At 38.4% G+C, this 21,517-nt stretch overlaps 1 protein-coding gene across 1 annotated transcript in view; it reads right to left on the minus strand.

Moving 5' to 3' along the window:
• Positions 1-18,668, minus strand: part of LOC122653698 (kinesin-like protein KIN-14C) — a 31,357-nt gene extending 12,689 nt beyond the window's left edge. Inside the window, exons 1-20 of the mRNA XM_043847633.1 lie at positions 18,464-18,668; positions 18,291-18,343; positions 13,678-13,934; positions 13,436-13,593; positions 13,215-13,325; positions 12,542-12,824; positions 10,511-10,638; positions 10,332-10,415; positions 10,132-10,209; positions 9,954-10,046; positions 9,799-9,828; positions 6,754-7,095; positions 6,350-6,431; positions 6,166-6,261; positions 5,903-6,082; positions 1,860-1,966; positions 1,535-1,713; positions 1,025-1,189; positions 691-944; positions 407-570 (exon numbers count right to left, since the gene is read on the minus strand). Of these exons, the coding sequence (XP_043703568.1) occupies positions 407-570; positions 691-944; positions 1,025-1,189; positions 1,535-1,713; positions 1,860-1,966; positions 5,903-6,082; positions 6,166-6,261; positions 6,350-6,431; positions 6,754-7,095; positions 9,799-9,828; positions 9,954-10,046; positions 10,132-10,209; positions 10,332-10,415; positions 10,511-10,638; positions 12,542-12,824; positions 13,215-13,325; positions 13,436-13,593; positions 13,678-13,771 (2,628 nt within the window). The 5' untranslated portion in view covers positions 13,772-13,934; positions 18,291-18,343; positions 18,464-18,668. The remainder of the gene's footprint in view (positions 1-406; positions 571-690; positions 945-1,024; positions 1,190-1,534; positions 1,714-1,859; positions 1,967-5,902; positions 6,083-6,165; positions 6,262-6,349; positions 6,432-6,753; positions 7,096-9,798; positions 9,829-9,953; positions 10,047-10,131; positions 10,210-10,331; positions 10,416-10,510; positions 10,639-12,541; positions 12,825-13,214; positions 13,326-13,435; positions 13,594-13,677; positions 13,935-18,290; positions 18,344-18,463) is intronic.
• Positions 18,669-21,517: the final 2,849 nt, after the last annotated feature.

Raw genomic sequence — 21,517 nt, forward strand, 5'->3', positions numbered from 1 at the left:
AGAAGCTGTTCCGACCTATGGTTTAACAAATCCTGTTTAGCCAATTCATGCCAAATCAATTTGCTAATCATACCCTCCAATAAAATATAGAGTTTGCACATTAGCTCTTGTAAGCCATCCCTAAAGAATGATTTCACATCAAATGTTGATGAATACTTGATAGCGTTAAATCACTTTCAAATTTATTGACTTATAAAGGAGATAGCTATAAATGAAGTGAGAAATCTTGGACCATCACCATATAACTGATTGTGTTTCTGTAAAAGATTTTAACCCTATCCAAAAACATGAATATCCAATTTATATTTGTAGTTTCTAACGAGTACTGTTCCATAACCTCTTGCTTTCCAAACTTAAATCTTTTTCCTTGACAAGATAAAAAGCATGGAGAAATGGAGAAATTGACCTGCTCCATCAATTCCCTTACATCCCTGCCCTCCTTGCTACTTCGTGCAGCACCTAGCTCAACTCCTGAGACTCTCTCTGCAAACTTCAAGGTACTTAAAGTCTCAGAATATGAATCTGCATCTGGATTAAGCTGTACAAACATGAGAGTCTTTGCCTGACCACCTGTAGTGTGGGTAAGAAAAAGGAATATTAATTTGGGAGGGAAAAATTACAAGCTAGAAATACCATCTTAAGCAATCGGAAAGATGCTATCACAATCAAAACTAGAAAAAAAGTAATTACCCAAAGAGCTTTGCAGGACTTGAGTAAGTTTGCTATTTCTGTATGGTACATGAGGGCTCTTTTGAGCAAGGGCAAATATGACATCTCCAAGGGCAGATAATGATTTGTTAATATGCTGTGCTTCACGAAGCCTTTCTCCTGTTACCTCAGAGCGATCTACTCTTTCACTTCCAGCAAGGTCTACTAAATGAAGATTGCCACGCAAAGTAGCACCAGTCGCCAAATCCGCCCCACGAACATGGACAGTGACAACACTGCACAAATAAATGAAATGATAAACCAACCCTGAGAAAATAGCTAATTTGAAAATACACAACTACATAAAAAATAAAACCTGTGAGATCGGCTGCTTCTTTCATTCATAGCAGTGGCACCTACAGCCCTATTATTTAGTCCAATTCGCATTAGATCTAGGACATCTCCCGTTGAGTTGACAGGATGCAGGGTTGCATCAGGGATGGCAAGTCCATTTGGTTGAGTAGTATTCTTAATCCCAAGTGTGTGCAAGTCAAGGGAAACAAAGATTCATTGTATCAAGAGAGAGAGAGAAAGGAATCTTCTTTAGTTTCAAAGACAAGCAAAGAAACCAAGAAGTTTACAGACTCATTAATAACCAAGTAAAAACAATGCTATACTACAACACAAGTATGAACTTGACTAACAGAAACAAAAAGTACACCTGGAGACAACATATTTTGCGACCAGTTTAAAAAGAGGCTTATTCAGTCAGACAGAAGAGTTGAAGGTCCAGCCTAAGGAAAATTATATATTATATCCATCGCAATTAGCTGCAGAAAGCATACTTCTTTAATGACCAAAACTAAAATAGATAAGGGAAGGATATTTTTTCTGGGAGTTGTCATTCGCAAGTAAATCACGCACTTGTTCGTTATATATTTCAACCATTTGAACACCAACTTCATATATAAAGGAGCTTCTCCTACTCTGAGAGATATTGAAGAGATCATTTAGAGCTCGGTAATTGACCCCCCAATGCTCTTTAGATGCTCCATCTGGCCCAGTCTGGAACAATGGAATTTAGCTGAATTAATTTTGAAACCAACAAAAAATGCATGGCCTACTAACCAACCAAACAGCATATGACTACCTTGACAAAGGGAACTCACAGATATCAAAATCTTAGAATAAAGATATTAAAGCATGCATACCATTGTATGAGTCTTTCCGGAACCAGTTTGACCATATGCAAAGATACAAACATTGTATCCATCAAGAATAGAGCGTATCAATGGTTGGGTGTCTAAAAATACCTCCTCTGTCAACATTGAACAAGGCTAAGTACAAGAGTATTACCAAAAGGATCGCATCAATTAAATGTGAAACAAATATAACAAGAACAAAAACAATCAACGTCAACCTAATTAAGATATCAATTTAATACTTTTATCCAATCAAGAAAATTTTACTCTTTGAAAGGAATTAAAGAGTTAATCTCAGTACAGAGATACAATTGCAAACTTAAATATACAAGACACTCTTCACACAAGGACAAGAATCCCAACAAAAAAATTGTCACCAAAGTCAGCATGGCCATGAACTCTCCAAAACACTAAAAAGCTAAGCTATTGGATTAGAGGTATGGCATCAAATTACCAAGGCGAAAGTACTGTGCTGCCCCCATGGAAAGGCGGAAATCCCATCCAAGACGATGCTTGCGTGAGTGCTCCTATTGGCCAGCGCGTGCATGCAGGCTCTAGAGGCCCAGGCAGCGATCTCTTTCCCATATAGTAGATATTAATAATATGTATAATGCAAAAGTCGACCTAGAACCAGCAAAACCAGCAAGAGATCGATTGCAGCCAGGATCAACCAAATACCCGCACTTAAGATTAACAATGTCTAGTTATTGTCATTTTACAAGTCTGAATACAGGACACAATCCCCAGCAAAGATAAACCAAGTTAGCCCAAGTCAGCACATTAGATTTGAGTTTGAACTAGTAAGTATATATTTGAGTTCAGCCTGTATTGGTTCTAAACCTAATCCAACGAGCTCGTTTTGCACTCTAAATACAACAACAACAACAACAACAAACTAAGCCTTCTCCCATCTAAATGGGGTCGGTTACATGGATCCCTGCAAATCAAAGTAAGAGAAAAGAAGAAATGAAGACACAAGAGATGAGAAGTGCAAAAAGAGAAATGAAAGTAAGAGAAAATAGGTGCAGCTCAGGAAGTCAAGGAAATCTCAGCTATATGGGGTGTGCAACATGGATCTTTGCCCTCCAAAAGGCTCTATCTGAGGTCATACTTGGTACAAGACCCAGACTACGCATATCATTCTTCACAGTCTCTCCTATGGTCATTTTCGCCCTGCCCTTTGCTCTTTTAGCTCCTTCAATCAGAATCATATCATTCCTCAGTACTGGGGCCACCAAACTCAAACATACACGACGGGCTGCCAAGAGCTGTTTTAGATATCCTTTAAGCACCACTAGCTGGGGCACCCCATTGGCCAGTTACAGTTCATGTGTACCCCGCCTTCCACCAAGACTGGTAAGGCCAACCAGGAGTAACACACCCACTCTGCATACACCACGCACTTCACACAAATAACTAAAGACTATCCACAACACAGGAATTTATGTGGTTCGGCTATAAGCCTACATCCATGGTGCAATACCCAAATGAGGCTTCGTATATGCACTATATGCTCCAAAACTGCAACTACTATAGTGGCTTTAGTCCTTGATCATAAAAAGATGAAGGGCAACAACCCCCAATAACTCATAGCCTCTACTATGAGTACCTAAGTCCATCTAGAATTTTAATCAAAAATCTTGTGAGCAACAACTCACAAGGGTATTACACTGAAATGAAATGATGAGAAATACAATCCCAATCCCAATGTGATTCACTAGGCATACATCATCATTACACAACCTAGGATCTACAAAAGAGAGTTGAGAGAACTCACCAAAGTGGACTAGCCATTTGAAGATTCAAGCCCAATGTCATCTCCATAGCTCAACAATGTTCATACACCTTCAAAGAAGTGATCTAAAGCCATCCTCAAGTCCATCCAAGCATCCAAAGGCATTTGGCATCAAAATCCCTCACAAAACACACTTCTGGGCACACATGAGCTTCTCCAAGCAATCCAAATGTGTAGCTCTTGTTCTTGTGAGAATTCTGCAACTTGAAACACTAAAATCGGACCTAAAATGGCCAAGATTTGGCCAAATGAAGATAGGGGGCAATTTTATAATTTTGGAGGGCTTTTTGTGACACTCTAATGTAGCACTACTTAAAGTCGTGAAGTGCTTCACGTCACAAGTATGTCAGCTGCCACAGAAGCCATTGGATTGAAAAGATTCTGTGCGCCAAATATTCTGGCCATTAGATCGAGACATTTCTTACGCATAAAGGAATGACAACCCACAAGGCATTAAATAGAATCTCGATGTCTGAGCTTTGTGTACGTGCGTTTCACGGAGTCAGGTCTGACTACTGCACATCTGTCTAATGTGACGCCACTTATGATAGCTTAAATGTACCTTTAATTATACGATTCCAACTGGAATCTTACAGAACCACTATCTTCCATGTGCGCTTACCGAAGCACATTTACACGCTCCAATTAAATGACTACCGCAAGCGCATTCCATTGGATCGGAATAAATGCCGATGTGGCTTAATCTTAACCATCCATTTGAAACCATTGGTTTTCTTACAATTGCAACCAGGCCCTTCCACCGATTTGCACTATTTGCTTCGATATCCCTCCGACTTTTCAAATTTTCATTTAAAGGACAACATATGTCTGTTGCACATGATTGCTTCCAGAATGCTTCCAAATAAAACGCCAAAAAAAATGGCTTAGGCATGAAAATCACACCGATACAAGGGCCATGCGGCAGGGACCATGGCTGGCATGCCCCCGCGCACCAGGGCCTCTGCTGGCACACCGCCCAGCATGCTTGGCCGCCAGGCCATGCGCCTGCTGCTCTCATTTTGCTGGCTGATTGTGGCCTTTGCTGCCCATACACCATGGCCTGTGTGGCCCTGTGCCGCCCATGCGCTTGTACCATGGGGGCCTTGTTGCTGCCCAGGCCATGTGGCCTTGATTTTTGCCACATCATCCAACACTAGCCACCTTAACAAACCATGTCATCATGCCCGCTAAGCCCTGGGGGGCCCCACACACATATAAACCAAAAACTTACTCCACATAGTTATGCACACGGAATCACATCCCAACTCAACCGAACACATATCCAATGCATCAATGCGCACCCAAACATGATGCCTATTATACCAAGGCTGGGGAAAATTATGAAAACACCCCTAAGCCATAAAAACACATCGAACATGTACCGAATTAATTTGAAAGCATCCAAAACTCATCAGACACATACTGAACACATCACCAACCATCAAAGCACATCATCTACCACACTGGGGCTAGTGTAAAATTACCAAAATGCCCTTGGGCATCAAAACACAACTAAACACATGCAATTCACCCCAAGCTCATCTCTAACACTTCAAACACATCCTAAAACGCCAACACCATTGTACCGTTGCCAACAATAACAACATATACACTTCAAACACTATCAAAGTTCAACACGTAGAACATGGCCATACCACCTAAAACGACATTCTCGCAACTTGTCGACGGTTGTCGTTGATCGGGGCAACTCCCAAATCAGCTCTAATACGATCATTCCTTACTTTATCCTTCATAGTCTTTCCGCACATCCATCTTAACATCCTCATCTCTGCTACACATAGCTTCTCTATATGAAATTTCTTAACTGCCCAACATTCCGCCCCATACATCATAGCCGGTCGGGCAACAGTCCTATAGAACTTTCCTTTAAGCTTTAAAGGAATACGTCGGTCACACAGTACTCCGGTCGCACCTCTCCACTTCATCCAACCCACCTTCGCACTCTAGTGAATGTAAAGGTGGAAAAAAAATCAACCTTTAAAGTGCCAAAAGTTTAAAACATTGTTTTAAATACTCTTATATTCTTAAATTTAAGGAATAGTACTAATTTACCTTTCTCAATAATGCAGTATTTCCAAATAATAATTTGGTGTTCATCTTGCATGAAAATTTTTAGTAGTTCCATATCATCAGTATAAATACATATGCACAAAAGGTATAAGTTTTCTTGCTACAGATATATAATGGAAAAGAAAATGAAGCATTCCCTAAGATTTAGTGGTATAAAGATGAAAACCTTGAGTGGCTGTTGGACCGAAGACCTTGTTAAACTTGAATACGCGACGACTGTCTTTTCCTTGTTTGAGGGGATTTACAATGATCAACTCACCATTCTCACCAATAAAATCTATGGTAGTTTGTTTTCCGTTTTGTCCAGGAAGGAATGGCCTTGTCCGACAATAGACTCTAATGTTGCCTATCCAAGAATACCAACATTCAGCAGATGAGCAGAAACATCTACAATTTAATGATACAGTTTTGATATGCTAATCATCATACCTTTTAAGTCTTGAACCTCATTATACAGCTTTCGATTTTCTGCAAGAACAATATGATAATTTTCTGCCACCTCTGCTAACCCTTTAAGCTTTACCCCTGAGAAAGGTGAGCACAAAGTAACATATTAGAAATTCCAGTTTAATTCCTGTAAACTAAATGAATCATTCTGAATTATAAGTCCTACCCAACTGACTAAATTCTTCTGAATAGATTCTGTGTGTATTTTGCACCACTTTCTTGATTGACTGAGAAGTGACCCTCAACTCCTGAATAAACAGCAAGTTTATTCATATAACTATGAAAAAAGCAAGTTCAAAATATATATAAAAAAAAGGGGTAAAAGATCCTCATGTCAACAGTGTGGATGCATTTCCACACCCTCCCACATGACCATGAGGGCCCCTCACTGACACTCTCATGTGGGCCCCACAATGACACTCTCTCATGAGGGCGTATTGACGAAACCATCTCCCGCACCCCGATTGGTGTGGCGTGGGAGATTCCCCCCCCCCCCCACCATCTGTGTGGGTAACCTTCTCCCTTAAAATAATAATTAAAAAAGGTAAGAAAATAGTTCAATGAGCAAACCTGCAAAGATTTGAACTGAAAATCTACAAAAGTCTGGTAGCTGTGTTCTTTTGCATTCCAGCTCTGAGCTTTTGATTCAGAAAATGACTCAAGTTCTTCAATTTTCTTCCTAGAACCTTCTAAGAGACCCTCAAGTTCCGTTAATCTCTCCTCTAACCCAACTTTAGTTCCCTTGGCTTGTGTTTCCAATTGCCGGCAACGTTGTTCATATTGCTGTTTTGCTAATTCCAGTTCTTGCTTTAGTGTTGAAATTTCAAGATCAATATGGTCCTTCTCTTTCATCAGTCTAAACATATCCTGCTCCTCAAGTTTCTTCTTCTCCTGTATTTTGGTCTTCTCCATCTGCACAAAACAATGCAAATCCACAATTTACAAGATGACAAAGTCACAAAAACAGAAAAAACAAGATATGAATCATATTATACATAAACTTTGGTTTCCTGGTTGTCACACCAACTTGTGCCACGTGTAGAGATGATGTGATAATTCTGAAAGTTTAATATTTAGAGAATGGACAGGATTGGCCATATGTCAAAATTCAGACCCAAATTCAATTATTTATCCTTCCATAACAGCAAACACTCCCATGTATCTCCATGCATCTCTTCATTAATCCGTATACCCTTTTGAGAGTCCAGAATTTTCTCATGCTTCATTATGCCATGTGGCAAATCTACTCAGGCTGAAACCTGATAAACAAGTAGAGGACTGTGAGGTCTACGTATCCACCAAATTTCAGCCCCATATGACTTGCGGCAGAAATGGGCCTGCAAGCAAGAGATTCCTTCCTGGTTGGGCCAACCAGAAACCTGCTCCCATGTATCCATGCCTTACTGTAGTCAACCTCATTCATTTGCATTCATAGAACAGACTCAACCCAATAAAAACTTATCCCAACTACTGAGGCTGAGCTACAGAAATCTAGTGTCATTACAATTGATAAGATTGAAAACCAGTTTTTAAGATCCAAGTAAAAATAATGGTTCACTTTTGCTCAAACTGGACATGCCATCCTCAAGTATCCAGGCTTGCAATGGCAGTTCCAAAACCTTTGGTCATAATAAGGTGAAGGTACCTCCAAGGCCCTCCTGAGAGGGCTAGCATCCAATGGACCATCAACTAGGAGTTGGCTAGGGATGGGATGGGCATGAATTTCTTGTACTTCGGACACTATGCTACCTATCAGCAGGTTCTAGGCCTTGGCCACTCATATGTCACCTCTCATGTGTTCATTTCTTATTTTATCTGTTCTGGTTTTGCCACTCATCTGGCGCTAAAGAAACAATGTATAAATAAAATTAGTGTAGTTCAGGACCAAAACCCCAATGCTGAGTCGCTATTGAACCACTTAAGTGATAAAACTCCAAATATAAAGAAGCAGTGAAAATTCTTTAAATATTTTGAAGTTCAGGACCAATGAGTAGAGAGAAAAAAGATTCCAGGACTCTACTGAAAAAAAAGAATTGAAGTGGAGGGCATTTCTGAAAATTAAAAGGATGGGGATGAATAAAACAAATTTCAAGAAGGGCCTTTAACAAGTACAAAATTATCTAGCCTGAACTGTAATAAGAATTTATCTTCTTCAACCTCAAAATCTCAAACAGTACGCGAGGAAGCCAGAATCAGAAAATGCATTCAGACTCTCCTCTTGCGTCGAAATCACATAAAGCTGTAGGATAAGGTTCAATCCTCTAACCTTTTGATTTCAACTATTACCAAGCCCAAATAAAAGGTATTAAGATGGGGATAAGCTCTGCAACTGAATCTGGCGGTAGGACACCAAACCAGACCTGAAACCCATTTGCAAGCTAATGGCATCAAACCTTACAGGCTGAGTCACCCTTAGGTGAGGAACCAACATGCACAGTTTCAGGAGGAAAGAACTAGAAATGGGGAGTTCGATCCCAATACAGCTGGGCTGCCTCTACCATCCAGAATAGAGTATGGTGAAAGGGGCACTTAAGAACTAAAACAAAGAAAGTAACAGGAAGAAGAAACAAGAAAGCAAGAGAGATGAAAGAAGGAAAACCTGGAACTAAGGGATTCAGGCTGAATCGAACTAGGGAGAATGAGAGAGAGGGAACAGCATCAGTTGACCACTCCAGCGAACAACATACGCACGTGAAGAAAAGTTTCAAACTTCAATTTTAATATTCAACTCTGCCCAAGGGTAACATGAATATAAATAAAGAGAGAAAAAAAAGAGACTCCTAATCTCATCCTAAAACAGAAATAGAACTCAACTCAAGCTGGGAGACTACTCTCCTATGTTATTATCTATTTTCCAAAAAAAAAATAAAAGATCACAATAATGACCCAAACAAATAATTAAATTCCTAAATACTCCTGTTGGACCAAAATCCAGGTTTGGTTTTGGTATTTCTCGATCTGGGTTTCCAGATCAGGTCATGTCAGTCCAGCCAAGATAATGGTGTACTACATCAAGTTGAGATGGATCATGGATGAGGGATAAAATCTTAAAAGATATAAGACGAATGAACACATTATAGGTAGTTGTTAATTGGAGAAGAAGTCCATTGAGGTGGCATGGACATGTGCAACGAATGTCGTTGAATGAACAGTAAGGAGTGATATGGTTCGGGTTGGAGGAGCTAAAAGGACAAGGGACAGGTGTAAAATTACTTTCAGAGAAGTGGTGAGAGAAGACAAGCATCACTTAGAATCAAGAAGAATGTCTCTAAAAGCGCAATGGGACATGTAGTCAACCCATTTATTGGGATACACTAAATCTACTCCAACCTAACTATTCTTCGAAACCCTAATTTTATCGCTTTTCTCCATAAACCTTAATCTGTTTCTCTCATGAACCAATCCTTTGATGCTTTCTTTTAGGACTGTAGATTCCAGAAGTTCCAGTTGACTCAACAAAGTAGAACACATTCTAAAATACTTCAACACGGATTGTAAAGCATCTAAAGGAACCGGTCCAATGTCACAAGACATTGAATTTTCTCTTTTAAGTTTATGCCACAAAAAATAAAATTAGAGCAGGGAAAAAGAGGGGAGCAACTACTAGAATTGGACCTTTATATGCTGGAACTTGTTCATAGCAACCTGCAAGAAGAGGGTGCAGTTTCAAGAAGTGAATGAATAGATCATTGCCCACCACAAAAAGTTGGGGAATATGTGTATGAAGATAACCTTATCAACTGAAAGATTTAGTGTAATTACTTGAGTACCTGGGTCTCCTCATTAGTCCCAGTTGCAAGAGTCTCGAGTACTCTAAGTCTTGATTGATATTTTTCCTCACGAGCCTTGTAGAGATTATTTTGCTGCAGATATGCAGTAATAGATAAATTATTATAAGTGCCAATTAAAAATTTCCTTTAGAAGAAATTAATTTCTAAAGCATATTACAGTTCTTAGGTGATCCGCTTGAGTTGAAATACGTCGCTCAATCTCTTGTACGACTTTTCTCAATAGACACGCCACACGCTGAGGGAAAGGGAATAAAAGGACTCGTTAGAAATTCTACAAGAAACCCATCCAATTGGATAAAAATGTAAAATCATCAATTCAAGCTTGGAATGACATCCACTGGTTGGTCACTATCATACATGAGGTATTTCCCCATTCTTCCTTTCAATGCTTTCATCTAGAATCCCATTTACAACACTCAGAAGTGATTGAGTTGGAGCATTCTGCAGGGGGGGAAAGAAGAAGATCAGGTTCTAGTTTTCATACAGAAAATTAAGTATGCCGGATATTGGGTCCAATAAGAAGATCAAGAATTTACATCGAAACTGTTAGATTTCATCATTTCAGATATCTTAGCAGCAGGAATATCAGCATAACGTCCTTGTTTTAGTTGAAAAACCTCATGGAACTTATGTCCAACATGATGTATCAATGCAGCCGATGGCTCTACATGAGAAAAGCAAGAGAATAAAATCAACTCTTCAAACAATGAAAACAGAGTTTGGAACTCATCTAACTTAATAAAATCAAACATATGTGGTATCTCTGATAATCATAGACATTTAACATTTAAGCATCATACTTTTATGAACAATGAACCAACATCTAAACCAGACACAGAGGCAGTCCTGAAATAGGTCCAAGGTTGAGTCAACCCAATCCAACCATAGTATCAAGGTAGTTGGCTGATACCATCAGCCTTGAGAACATGTAATCATGTACGCATGTTCCATTAATGTCATTAACAGAAGCTAATTAACAATTATCCTTGTTTTTGGGTTGGCAACTAACAAGTTACACTTTTCTTTTTTTTTTAAGGTAATTAACAAGTTACACTTGATCTTAGTTATTATTACCATTTACCAATATTTTGTTTCTATTAAATAAAAACTTTTGTGTTCCTAATCATGAGAGTGTATTTATCAAAGGGTTGTAAACCTCTGAATATGTGATTGTCTATTAAGGGACTAATTAACACATTCATTAATGAAGGGGCTATTTAATGTGCTCAATTGCAATATCCTCCCTTCTTTACAAAAAAAATAGCAAATAAGAATTATCATGGGCTATAGTAGACCAAACAGCCTCACCATCTAATTGAACGGGCAAACAAAAGAAGAAATTCTCAGCAGTTTTTGGGCTTTAAAATTACTTCAGGTCAATAGCAAAACTAACCCCAAAAGCATGCCAATGGGTACTCCAATCGTCCTGGCTGATCTAGGTTTTAAAGCATTTTGATGTCAAAAGAGTTGACTAAGTAGAATGCTGAAAGCTATGGTCTAGAAAGGAGGAAAGAAAGAAGAGAAACTAGGAAGGGAATTAGAGTGCTGATGTTTGAACTTCCCCACTTCATTCTTTATAATGTATCTAGTGGACCATGATGCCTTCAATAAATAAAAAAGATTACACATTCCCAAAAGCGTTTCCCAACTACATGGGGTCAGCTACACCAATCATTTTTAGCAATTCAATTCTGTTTAAAGCCTTAGCTTGCTCAATATACCATAAAAATATGTCCTCTAGATTCCCAAACGCTCAATCTGTTTCCAGGAAAAAACAGTGATAAAGGAAAATTTTTAGATAAAAATCTGTGTAAAAAGAATAAGATTTTACCTGAGATTTTTTATTTTAGATGGTTTTATCCAAAAATAAATAAATAAATTGGAGCTCACCATGTTAGCCGATACTTTTTCTTTACCCTTTAAGGGAAGTACTGGTGGTAGTGTTTTCAGCTCATTATTTTTTTTTTTTTTTTGGGGGGGGGGGGGGGAGGGGGTTCAGATCAGTTTGGGTCAGTATGATTACACATGTTCTGACATGTTTTACTGTACAAGTCAATGATGTCAAAATGAATATTGAATGGACCTGCAAATCCATTCATGTTTACAGGTATAAACTAAAAGAATTTGTCTAGTTGTATATACAAACAAGATCTACAAATTCCTACATGACAGATTAAATCTCAAATGGAAAACAAAAGATACCCAAATTCAAAATTCACAAAATAAACACTGAAGATATGATCACAGCAATTCTAATCACATTCCATTGCCCTTCCCCCAAAGATGATCAATCCAGTCAGCAATTACCTTTTGTTTGTTATTTAGGAAGAGAGTATGAAAGCCTTGCAGGAAGCCAACTATAGTCACTTTATGTGAAATCAAAATGAAAAGTTAAATCATGTGATAACTAAGCATCTGAAACTCAAGCATCACACTCTCCAATATTTTACATGGCACTCACTTGGATATCTTAGGCTGTCTTATCCCTTTATTTGGGATAAGACTTTGTGCGAATTGAGTATAGCAGTCAGCATTACGAAACTCTAACACTTCAATCAAAGTCATACCTGACATAACAGGACTGCGCAACACACGCTGAAATTTCGAGTCAGTCCAACTCTTTCGCCTCTCTTCTCTAGTTACTGGAGCATCCTGTCCACAAGGAGATACTTCCCCAACAGAACCATTATTTCCCTCCGAACTATCTGCTTCCAACAGTTTCCATCTATTCCTTGGCTGGTTTCCAGCTTTAGCCATTGAATTTGTAATATGAACAGTGTCTCCCCCAGGATTAGAATTAAAACGCTCTTTAAGTGTCAATAGGCACTCTACAACTGTTCCCATAGACCCCTGCACAATATGTCAATCATGAGGTGGAGAGCATAACCTTGCTCAACCCTATACTAAATAAGGACCAAGTATTTTCAGAAAGATACCATATGATGTATGACGGCAGGTGCATGACATGTACCTGTATATCTGTAAATGTATATGCATACACTTAAGTGTGTGAGTATGCAATCACTAGCATGCAGAGGTGCATGAGAGCACACCCTTAAGCCACAAACCAGCATTGCATTCTTTGCATTCTAACTGCTAATAGTTAGCACTTAAGCACATCTCTCCCTTTATATATAATTACCCTAATAACTAAAGATACTATACTTGACCTTAATCAAACTTAAAAGACCAAGAATCCTTAGCAAGAAAAAGAATAAGTTTACAAATAGCTAAGAATACCTGCTCAAGATCCAATAGTCTGAACCTGGGCAACCTCATGTGATCCATAGTTGCCAGAAACCTTTTGACATTCTCCACACGAGGCTCAGAAGAATGATCAGAACCACCCCACTACAGTAAAAAACTCACATTAAAATGAAAATATAAATGTTAAAAATTATTTTCCAATTCAATAAAATTGCTATTTCAAGACAACTAATGGGAAAAAAAAAAAAACAAACCTCATTTATAGCACCAAGTCTAAGCCTGTCTAAAACACTACATAAAACAGTTCCATCAATTAAAAACGCTCTGATTTCTTCTTCCGAAGCTTCCAATGGTAACCTTAAATCAGGAAGCAAGCCATTTAACCACTCCACCAAATCTGCTCTTTGCTTGACTGTGGAACAAATCAATGTTATAAGTGGCCCAAATTGAGAGAGAAGTTAAAACCAAAGAAAAAGGAAAATGCAGCTTTCGATACCCTCATCCTCAAAATTGACATTGGCATTCCTATTACCAGCAGCAGTTGAGCGGTTAATTTCCCCATTTTCTTTTGTGTGAGATTGGGAAGTCATGGTGAGATATTCAGAAGGGATGTCTGCCTTTAGAACTGAAGTTTGAAAACACTGCTAAAATCATACGATTTCATGGCTCTTATATTGAAGGAGAGAGTTGACCTCCTCAATGAAAAATGAACAACAAAACCCTACTGAACAGTCCTCCAAGAATTCAGTATTCCTGAAAATACATGATGGCCAATAGATTGAGCAAGGGGTTAAGACATTAGATTAAGTACAAAAATACAAATAAATAAAGGGAAAATCTAATTGTAACCACATTGGCTTCAATTAGATTTAGAACCATATGTCATACCATATGGAAGAATGATGTGGCAAATTTGACCGTTGGATATTTATGGAATTGCCTAGCTTGGCCACATGTCAAATTTCAGCCTCAAATTCAACCATTTACCCTTTGATCTAATGTCATGCCCTCCTGTTTATATCCATGCACCCTCTTGTAGTCCTGAATTCTGTTTTACCACATGGCAAACTCTGATCAGGCTGAAACTTGACATGTGAATAGACTATAGAGGAACTTGGGATCTACAGGTCCACAAATTTTCACCCCCATCCAAGCTGCCACGTAGCAGAATCAAGGCCATGGTTACAGTCTAACTTGTAAACAATATGGTTACGACTAGAAGCTCCCATAAATAAATGCCTCATATTAAAAGCCAGAATCATTCCTAGAGCATCTGCATCATGAAGAATTGCACCATCAAACTTTGTCCATTTTCCATTTTATGCTGTGGTAAGTAGAATTCTGCATGAAACGTGGATGCTGATAAAGATTCTCAGATGAGTTTCATAGCTTGTATTTTATTCAAATCTACATTTTTTGTTTTTGAAGATAAGGTACGGATTCAATTAATAAATCAGAATAAAAGCAACCTCTGAACTAAGGATGCTGTACAAATAACAATCCAAGCTAATCTTCAAAAAAAATCCATAATTCAAAAGATCATCCCTGACCCATGTACAATTTCATCCCAAGGATCCCATATCCGATGTGTATTAACCCCCAAAATTCCAGGACCACAAAGCCAACAAGAAGTAACTTCTTAGCCCTTCTAACTCCTAGCTGGCTGCTCCCTCTTCAGCTTCAAATCTTGTTGCATTGCTTTCCGTCCAAAACTCCAGCAGATGGCAAATACACACAACTTCCAAATGATGGTGGCCCTACACTCCACTGGACGTCCTTCCAAAATGCTGCCATAACCAACAGCATGGTGTTTAAAACTCCAATCCACACCCACCATAGAAAGGGATTCTCCGCATAATATTAGGATTATGGTTGTAAGAGTATTTTGGGTATGCTTTGTAATCATTTCTAATAGACTGTAATAAATGTAAGGGCACCTATGTAATTGTACATCCTTTAAGTCAATGGCAATATAATATAGAGTAAAGTGGTTTTTACCACTTAACTCATTTTATCTAATATCTCTCTCTCTCCTTTCATTGGCTGATTCTTTGAAGAATTCAGAGGAAATGCTTTTGTTAGTTCCGTTTCAAGTTAGACTGTCCCGTTAAGTATTTTGGGTACGCTTTGTAATCATTTGTAATAGACTGTAATAAATGTAAGGGCACCTATGTAATTGTACATCCTTTAAGTCAATGGCATATAATATAGAGTAAAGTGGTTTACCTTAACTCATTTATCTAATATCTCTCTCCTTTCATGATCAGAGAAATGCTTTGTTAGAGTAAAAGTGGATTTTTGAAGAACGAGAAATGCTTTGTTAACAATCATATTTATCTAATCATTTATCTAATATCTCTCTCTCCTTTCATTGGTTGATTCTTTGAAGAATTCAGAGGAAATGCTTTTGTTAGTTCCGTTTCAAGTTAGACTGTCCCCATTTAAAGACCTTTTGAGTTCTAATGCAGTGGACACCTTATCAATGTTTTCTTTGTTCACATCAAGCCTTTCTTCTGCTGTTTATTTTGTATATCCTAATCACCTATTTGAACCATAGTTCAAAAACTCGTTTCGTCTCGGTCGAAATCTTGAATATTTTGAGTATTTCGGTCGAGTCGAAACGAAACGCAAATTCGAATTGAAAAAATGCAATATTTCGGAAATTTTGGTCATCTCGTTTCGGAAATTTCGGTTATTTCGGCATTTTACACCCACAAATTGCCAAGCAAAACTCATAGAAAGAATACCATATTTCGCCAAAATTTCGGTCAGACTGAAACACCAAAACGAAACGAGATTTTAAACCTTGATTTAAACACAAAGTGTGACCCCCCCCCCAACACACACACACAAAAGAAGCAACAGAGAAAAAAGAAACAATAAAGTAGTCTTATATGTTCCATGAATGGAGGACTTTATGCCCTTTGGGATGGTTGATGAGGACATCAGTCCACCTGGCAGTGGCTTTAGAGTCTACCAGAGGAGGAGACGCAGGCATCAGCCCTCCATGGCATCTCTTTGGATTGATGATGCGTAGGGACTATCATCTTGATAGGACCCAGCTGGTGAGTCCCACGGTGGACCCCACACGTGATGGACAGCAAGCCTAGTCTTAGTATTATTTTCTTACTACTATTTTTGTTTATTATTATTTTAGTATAGCATGTATTTCTTTTCTTTTTTTATTTTGCATGTAATTCACTTTTCATTTTAGTGGTAATATGGTGGGCAGTCATAACCAGCCAATCACAGCAAGTATGTGGGCAGTTATTTCTGTGGCTTTTTTTTTTTTTTTCCTCTTAAAAAGGCTAAGGGAGCCTCTCTCTCTCTCTCTCTTCTTCTTCTTGAATTCTGCTCCCCTGCTTCTCCTTCTTATTCTTCTTCTATTCTCCACTCTAGACTCTATATTTCCCCTTTCCCCCCCACCCCACCTTGTGTACTGTTGCCTTGGCATTTCTCTGCAACACAGTGACTATGAACAGAACCTGCCGTGTATGAAGACTGATTGGAACTTGCATTCTCCAAGTCTGGGCTGATGAATGGGATGCTGAATTAATGGACTGAAGGCTACTGGTGCTCCCTCTCCTTTAATCTTATCTTCTTCTTATTCTCTTCTCTGTCCCTATGTGATATAGGTGGTAAAGTCTGTCTCCCCTCCCTATTATTTTCTTCTTCTCGTAGCCTCTATGTTTCTACTTCAATCCTGTTAGCAAATGTTTCCTACCTTTTACTGTTTTACTTTATATTTTGTTATTGTTATCACCTGACCTGTTAGTACACTGCCATCAGCTTCCACTTCTTAATTCCTTTATATTGAATGTTTGTTGATTCCATATGTTAGTTGACTGGTTAAGTCATTAACAGAGCACAAATCATTTTTATAATATTGAAAGTTCATGCATTCAATTTGATATCTTGCTGCCCATGCTTCCTACCCCCATGTTCCCAATTGATGCCCTGTTAAGTTGATTGCATTCAGCTAGGACTGTTGCTCATTGTTACTTTAATTCTATGTTTTAGTCTCTATGTTCATCATGTATGCTGCTGCAATTCCCTGACTTTAGTCCACTTTTAGGGTTTGAATAGTCTTGCATAGCCTATCCTAGCCAGCCCTTGTAGGAACCCTAGTTTCTAGGTAATCCCCCTACATCAATGGTTCAATATAATAACCGAGTTACAAGTTTCTTCTTATTTATGGTTTGAAGTTTGAACAGTTATACTTGCAGTTCTTTGAGGACCTGTTATTGTTATCAGTTATTAGGGTACTAAGACGCATTGCTATTTGAGTAAGCTGAAGCTTGAGCATGTGGTGAATAGACAAGGGAAGTTCCTGCATGAAACAGCCAACAGTGGTGGACCCAGTAGGCCAGGAGCCAAAGTTGTGTAAATATGTGTAATATCATAAATTTCTGAGCATATAGGTAAAACATATATGACCCTCCCCCCGCCCCTTCTTTCTGAGCCAAAAGAGAAAGACTGAATTGTGACAAAATTTAAGAGGTACGGCAAAAAGAAAAGGCTCTGGAACATCTGTAAGTAGCATAAACAAAAATGCAGTAACAAGTTGAATGGAAAATACTGATCACATTGCTACTAGCTATCTGTCAATAAAGCATACCCGAACATTCCTGAGCTTTAATGAATCAATATTAAAATGAAAAAAGAAGGCCCTTTCTTCACCCACCAAAAGATTGAATTGTGACAAAATTTACACTGAAATATAACGAACAACAGGAAACACAGAGAAGTCTGCCTCTATGGCTTTATCATCATTCTTGAAAATCAATTAATAAGCAGAAATTACAGGTTGGGTTTGTCCAAGCGTGGGAGTATGGAAATGAGACTGGGGATAGCAATAGCATAGAAATTGTTAAAGATTAACAAAAAAACAATAGAAATTTTACATGCTGCTCTCAGAATTGGAAAGAAAAAGAAATGAAAAAAGGAGCATAAGTACAAATATGCTTACCGAAGAGATACGCGGAAATTTCTCTGGCTGACTCGAAACTCTGAAAAATGAGGTCGGACGTAACAGAGCTGTTGAAGAAAGGGGGGAAAAAAAAAACTTCTATAGATTTAAAAAAAAAACAGAGACAATGCTAGTCTTACAGGCGCTTCGTGATGGGAGACGGGATTGTTGTCACCCAAACGAAGCTCTGTTCCTGTTAAACAGAAGAGGGAGGGGAAATACTAAATCGTAATCTCAGCTTTTGTCAGAAAATCTTCTCAAGATAAAATGTACCTCATTATAACCAGAAGAAGCTTGACCTAACAACTCGTACCTAAATGTCGCCTGAAATCTGGCTGGTTTCACGATGTCCGGTGGCAATTGGGATCCTGCGCTTGGCTGAACCTCTGCCACCGCACAAAACATTCTCATGAAAAATAGACAAATCCCGACCGATGCTGATCGGATTTTCCGGTTGGCTTAAATTAGGTTGGTAAGATGGCGGGTTCGTCCGTTCAAGAAACCAATTCAAAAATGAAAAAGTTCGAACGGAGTTTCCCTCTACCCACGGTGAATGGGAACGGTTGGAGAGAGCGGGAATTGATACGGGAGGGTATTTTGGAACATACAACAATCTTAACAGGGGTTTGTGATCCCTATGGTGTGGGTGAAAGAAAACTTTATTTTAAATAATAAATTAAGCTTGATCATTCATGCAAAAATAATCCAACTTATTGCATAAGAAATTCTCTCTTCATTAAAGTCAATGTGGTTCAACAAAGAACATCCAATGTTAGCTCTATTTAGTTACAACTAAAAGAGAATGAAGGAAGTAAAATTAATTTATGATAAAATTATGATTGTATAATTAATTAATCTTATTAAATATAGAAGTTATATTTTTTCGAGGAAAGGTGAAAAGGTTCACCTAGAATCCAAGGTTGCTATTATTCCGCTCTATATGTTGATGGTCCGAAATAACTTTCAGTATTAACATTCATCCAAGCACAATGATGGTTGTCCGCCTTCCTCGTGGTTTAAGGAAAACTCAATTTTACTTTTCAAATAACTTCTTTAGACCTTTTTAGATTTTTTTGGATTGAGTTCTTTGTCAGGCTGCGCACGTCTCGTATATTAGTGCCTTCTTGTGTCTATCTCTCTCCTCCCTCCTATGATATGACATTTTTTGGGTAAGTACTTATGATCTGACTTATCTACCTCTTTATTGCGGAAGGAGAAAGATAGACTAGATGTGTAATAAACTTCCAACACTTATCAAATATTAGTTATATTTTTCCATTAAAATTCAAGTAATCTAATAAAATAAAACAAAAATTAATGCATGTGCAATACATTTATTAACTAGATGAATTAAATACTCAATTTAATCCATTCTTATCCTAATTAAATGAGGTCAAACTATATAGATCTTTCATCTCCAATTAACTCTATTCTAAGTCATATTAGTTATTAATCTTAAATTATGCATGTCTTTCCTCACCCTTTATCCTAGAGTTATCTTTTTAGGCTCTCTTTGGTATAGTTTTTATTTTTTATTTTTGCCTATTTAACAAAAATCATTTGTGAAAACCATTTTTGATAATATAAAAATCATTTGGTAACTAATAGACATAATAGATTGTGTACCCAGGTTTGGTATACCTATTATGTGCAAAATAATTTGCTAGTTTTATTCCTTCTTGGAGGATTCTTTTTGTCTCTGCTTTTGTTGATGATGCTGCAAGTCCAAACCTAGTTGATGCTGCGAAAATGTGAGATCAGACATGAAGATTATTGCAGATTACCCTACTTCTTTCGATTACTCATCCAAGCTACCATCTGTTTGAACCACGGATTTAAAAATTGGAATCGGATTAGGTGAATAGTTGACTCCTAACATTTTGGAGGAGGGTGTCCCATCTGGGTTTCTAGGGTTTAAGTGGGATCTGGCCAATTCCAGCCAATTTCTTACCAATACCAGCAGATCAGAAACTGAATCAGTTCAAAATTGGCTAGACTCATTCAGATCTCGCTTCCTTCTTTTAAATTCCTGGTGCAGACTCTCTTTCAATAATCCAATTTTAATCCAGTCCAATCGAACAATTTAAAAGGCAGGATGGGGTTTTGTGCACCATTGTTGGTTGGTGAAGAACTAATTCCTGATGACAACATATTTTGTTGTGTTTTGAAGAAAAGTTAAGAGTAGTTTTGAAATGATGATTTCCAATTTTGGATCAACGGTTTAAGTCTGGTTGTTGCTTAAGCTAAAGTTTCTGGTTCCTTCCTACCCAAATCTTGTAGGCTAGGACTACTCTAGCTGCAAGAAGGTTTAAGCTTTCTCCTTTTAGAGACATTGTGTGGCAATTTAGTTTGCACTCACACCATACTTTGCTCGCATGATAAGCTTTAGCCCAAAGAGAATTTGTGGCGTGGTACAGTAAAACTTCGAAGATTATTAAAACCATCAAAAAACTTGACAAAACAGAGACGACCGAGAGAGAGGAGGGAAATCGGAGGCCACAGAGAGTTGAGTTTAGGGTTGGAGGCGGAGGCCGCAGAGAGTTGAGTTGAGAGAGACGGTGCTAGGTTCTACCGTCACTGCCGTTTGAGGTGATCAATTCGTAGTTTGATACTCAATACAGAGAGATCGAAAAGAAAAAAAATATGCCGAGCCCTTCCAAGAGTGGGCACCGAAGAGGGATTGAAGAGAATGGGAGAGGAAAGAAATTGTGGAAAGGGCAGCGTCGTTTTACCGGCGAGCCTATCTGACTGAGGTTGAGATTCGCTGGCCAAAGACTTTTCCGGATCTGCTTTCTGCTGGAAAATTACAGAAAATTTAACGAGAGATGCCAGCCAGGCTGACGAAGTTGCTGCTGAGTGTAACAATACAGAGGAGCTTGGGAGCTGTACAGGTGGTGATGTCACCGGAGTCGACTGTTGGAGATCTGATTGCAGCGGCGCTAAGGTTGTATGCCAGGGAGGGGAGAAGGCCTGTGCTGCCCACGACGGACCCTGCGGAAATCCTCCTTTATTCTCAGTTTAGCTTAGAAAGTAAGAAATCTGAAATCAGATAACTTTCTTTCTTTCTTTCTTTTAAGTTTTGGGAAAAATGAATTAGGAATGTTGATACACTTATATTGATTGAAGCAGGTCTGAATTGGGAGGAGAAGCTGAAAGAACTGGGGTAAAGGAATGTTTTCCTGTGCCGTAAGAAGCCAAACGAAGCTGCAGAGAGTTTAGGGTTGGAGGCGCTAGAGAAGAGATGAGAGATGAGGGACGAGAGCGAGAGTGAGAGAGGAGGGTTTTATTTTCTTATTTTGAGTGGGTAATTTATAATTTTAACCACACAATAGAGCCGTTGTTAAGAACCAATTTACACGTGAAACAA

Source organism: Telopea speciosissima, chromosome 3, assembly GCF_018873765.1.
Source record: "Telopea speciosissima isolate NSW1024214 ecotype Mountain lineage chromosome 3, Tspe_v1, whole genome shotgun sequence".
NCBI lineage: Eukaryota > Viridiplantae > Streptophyta > Magnoliopsida > Proteales > Proteaceae > Telopea > Telopea speciosissima.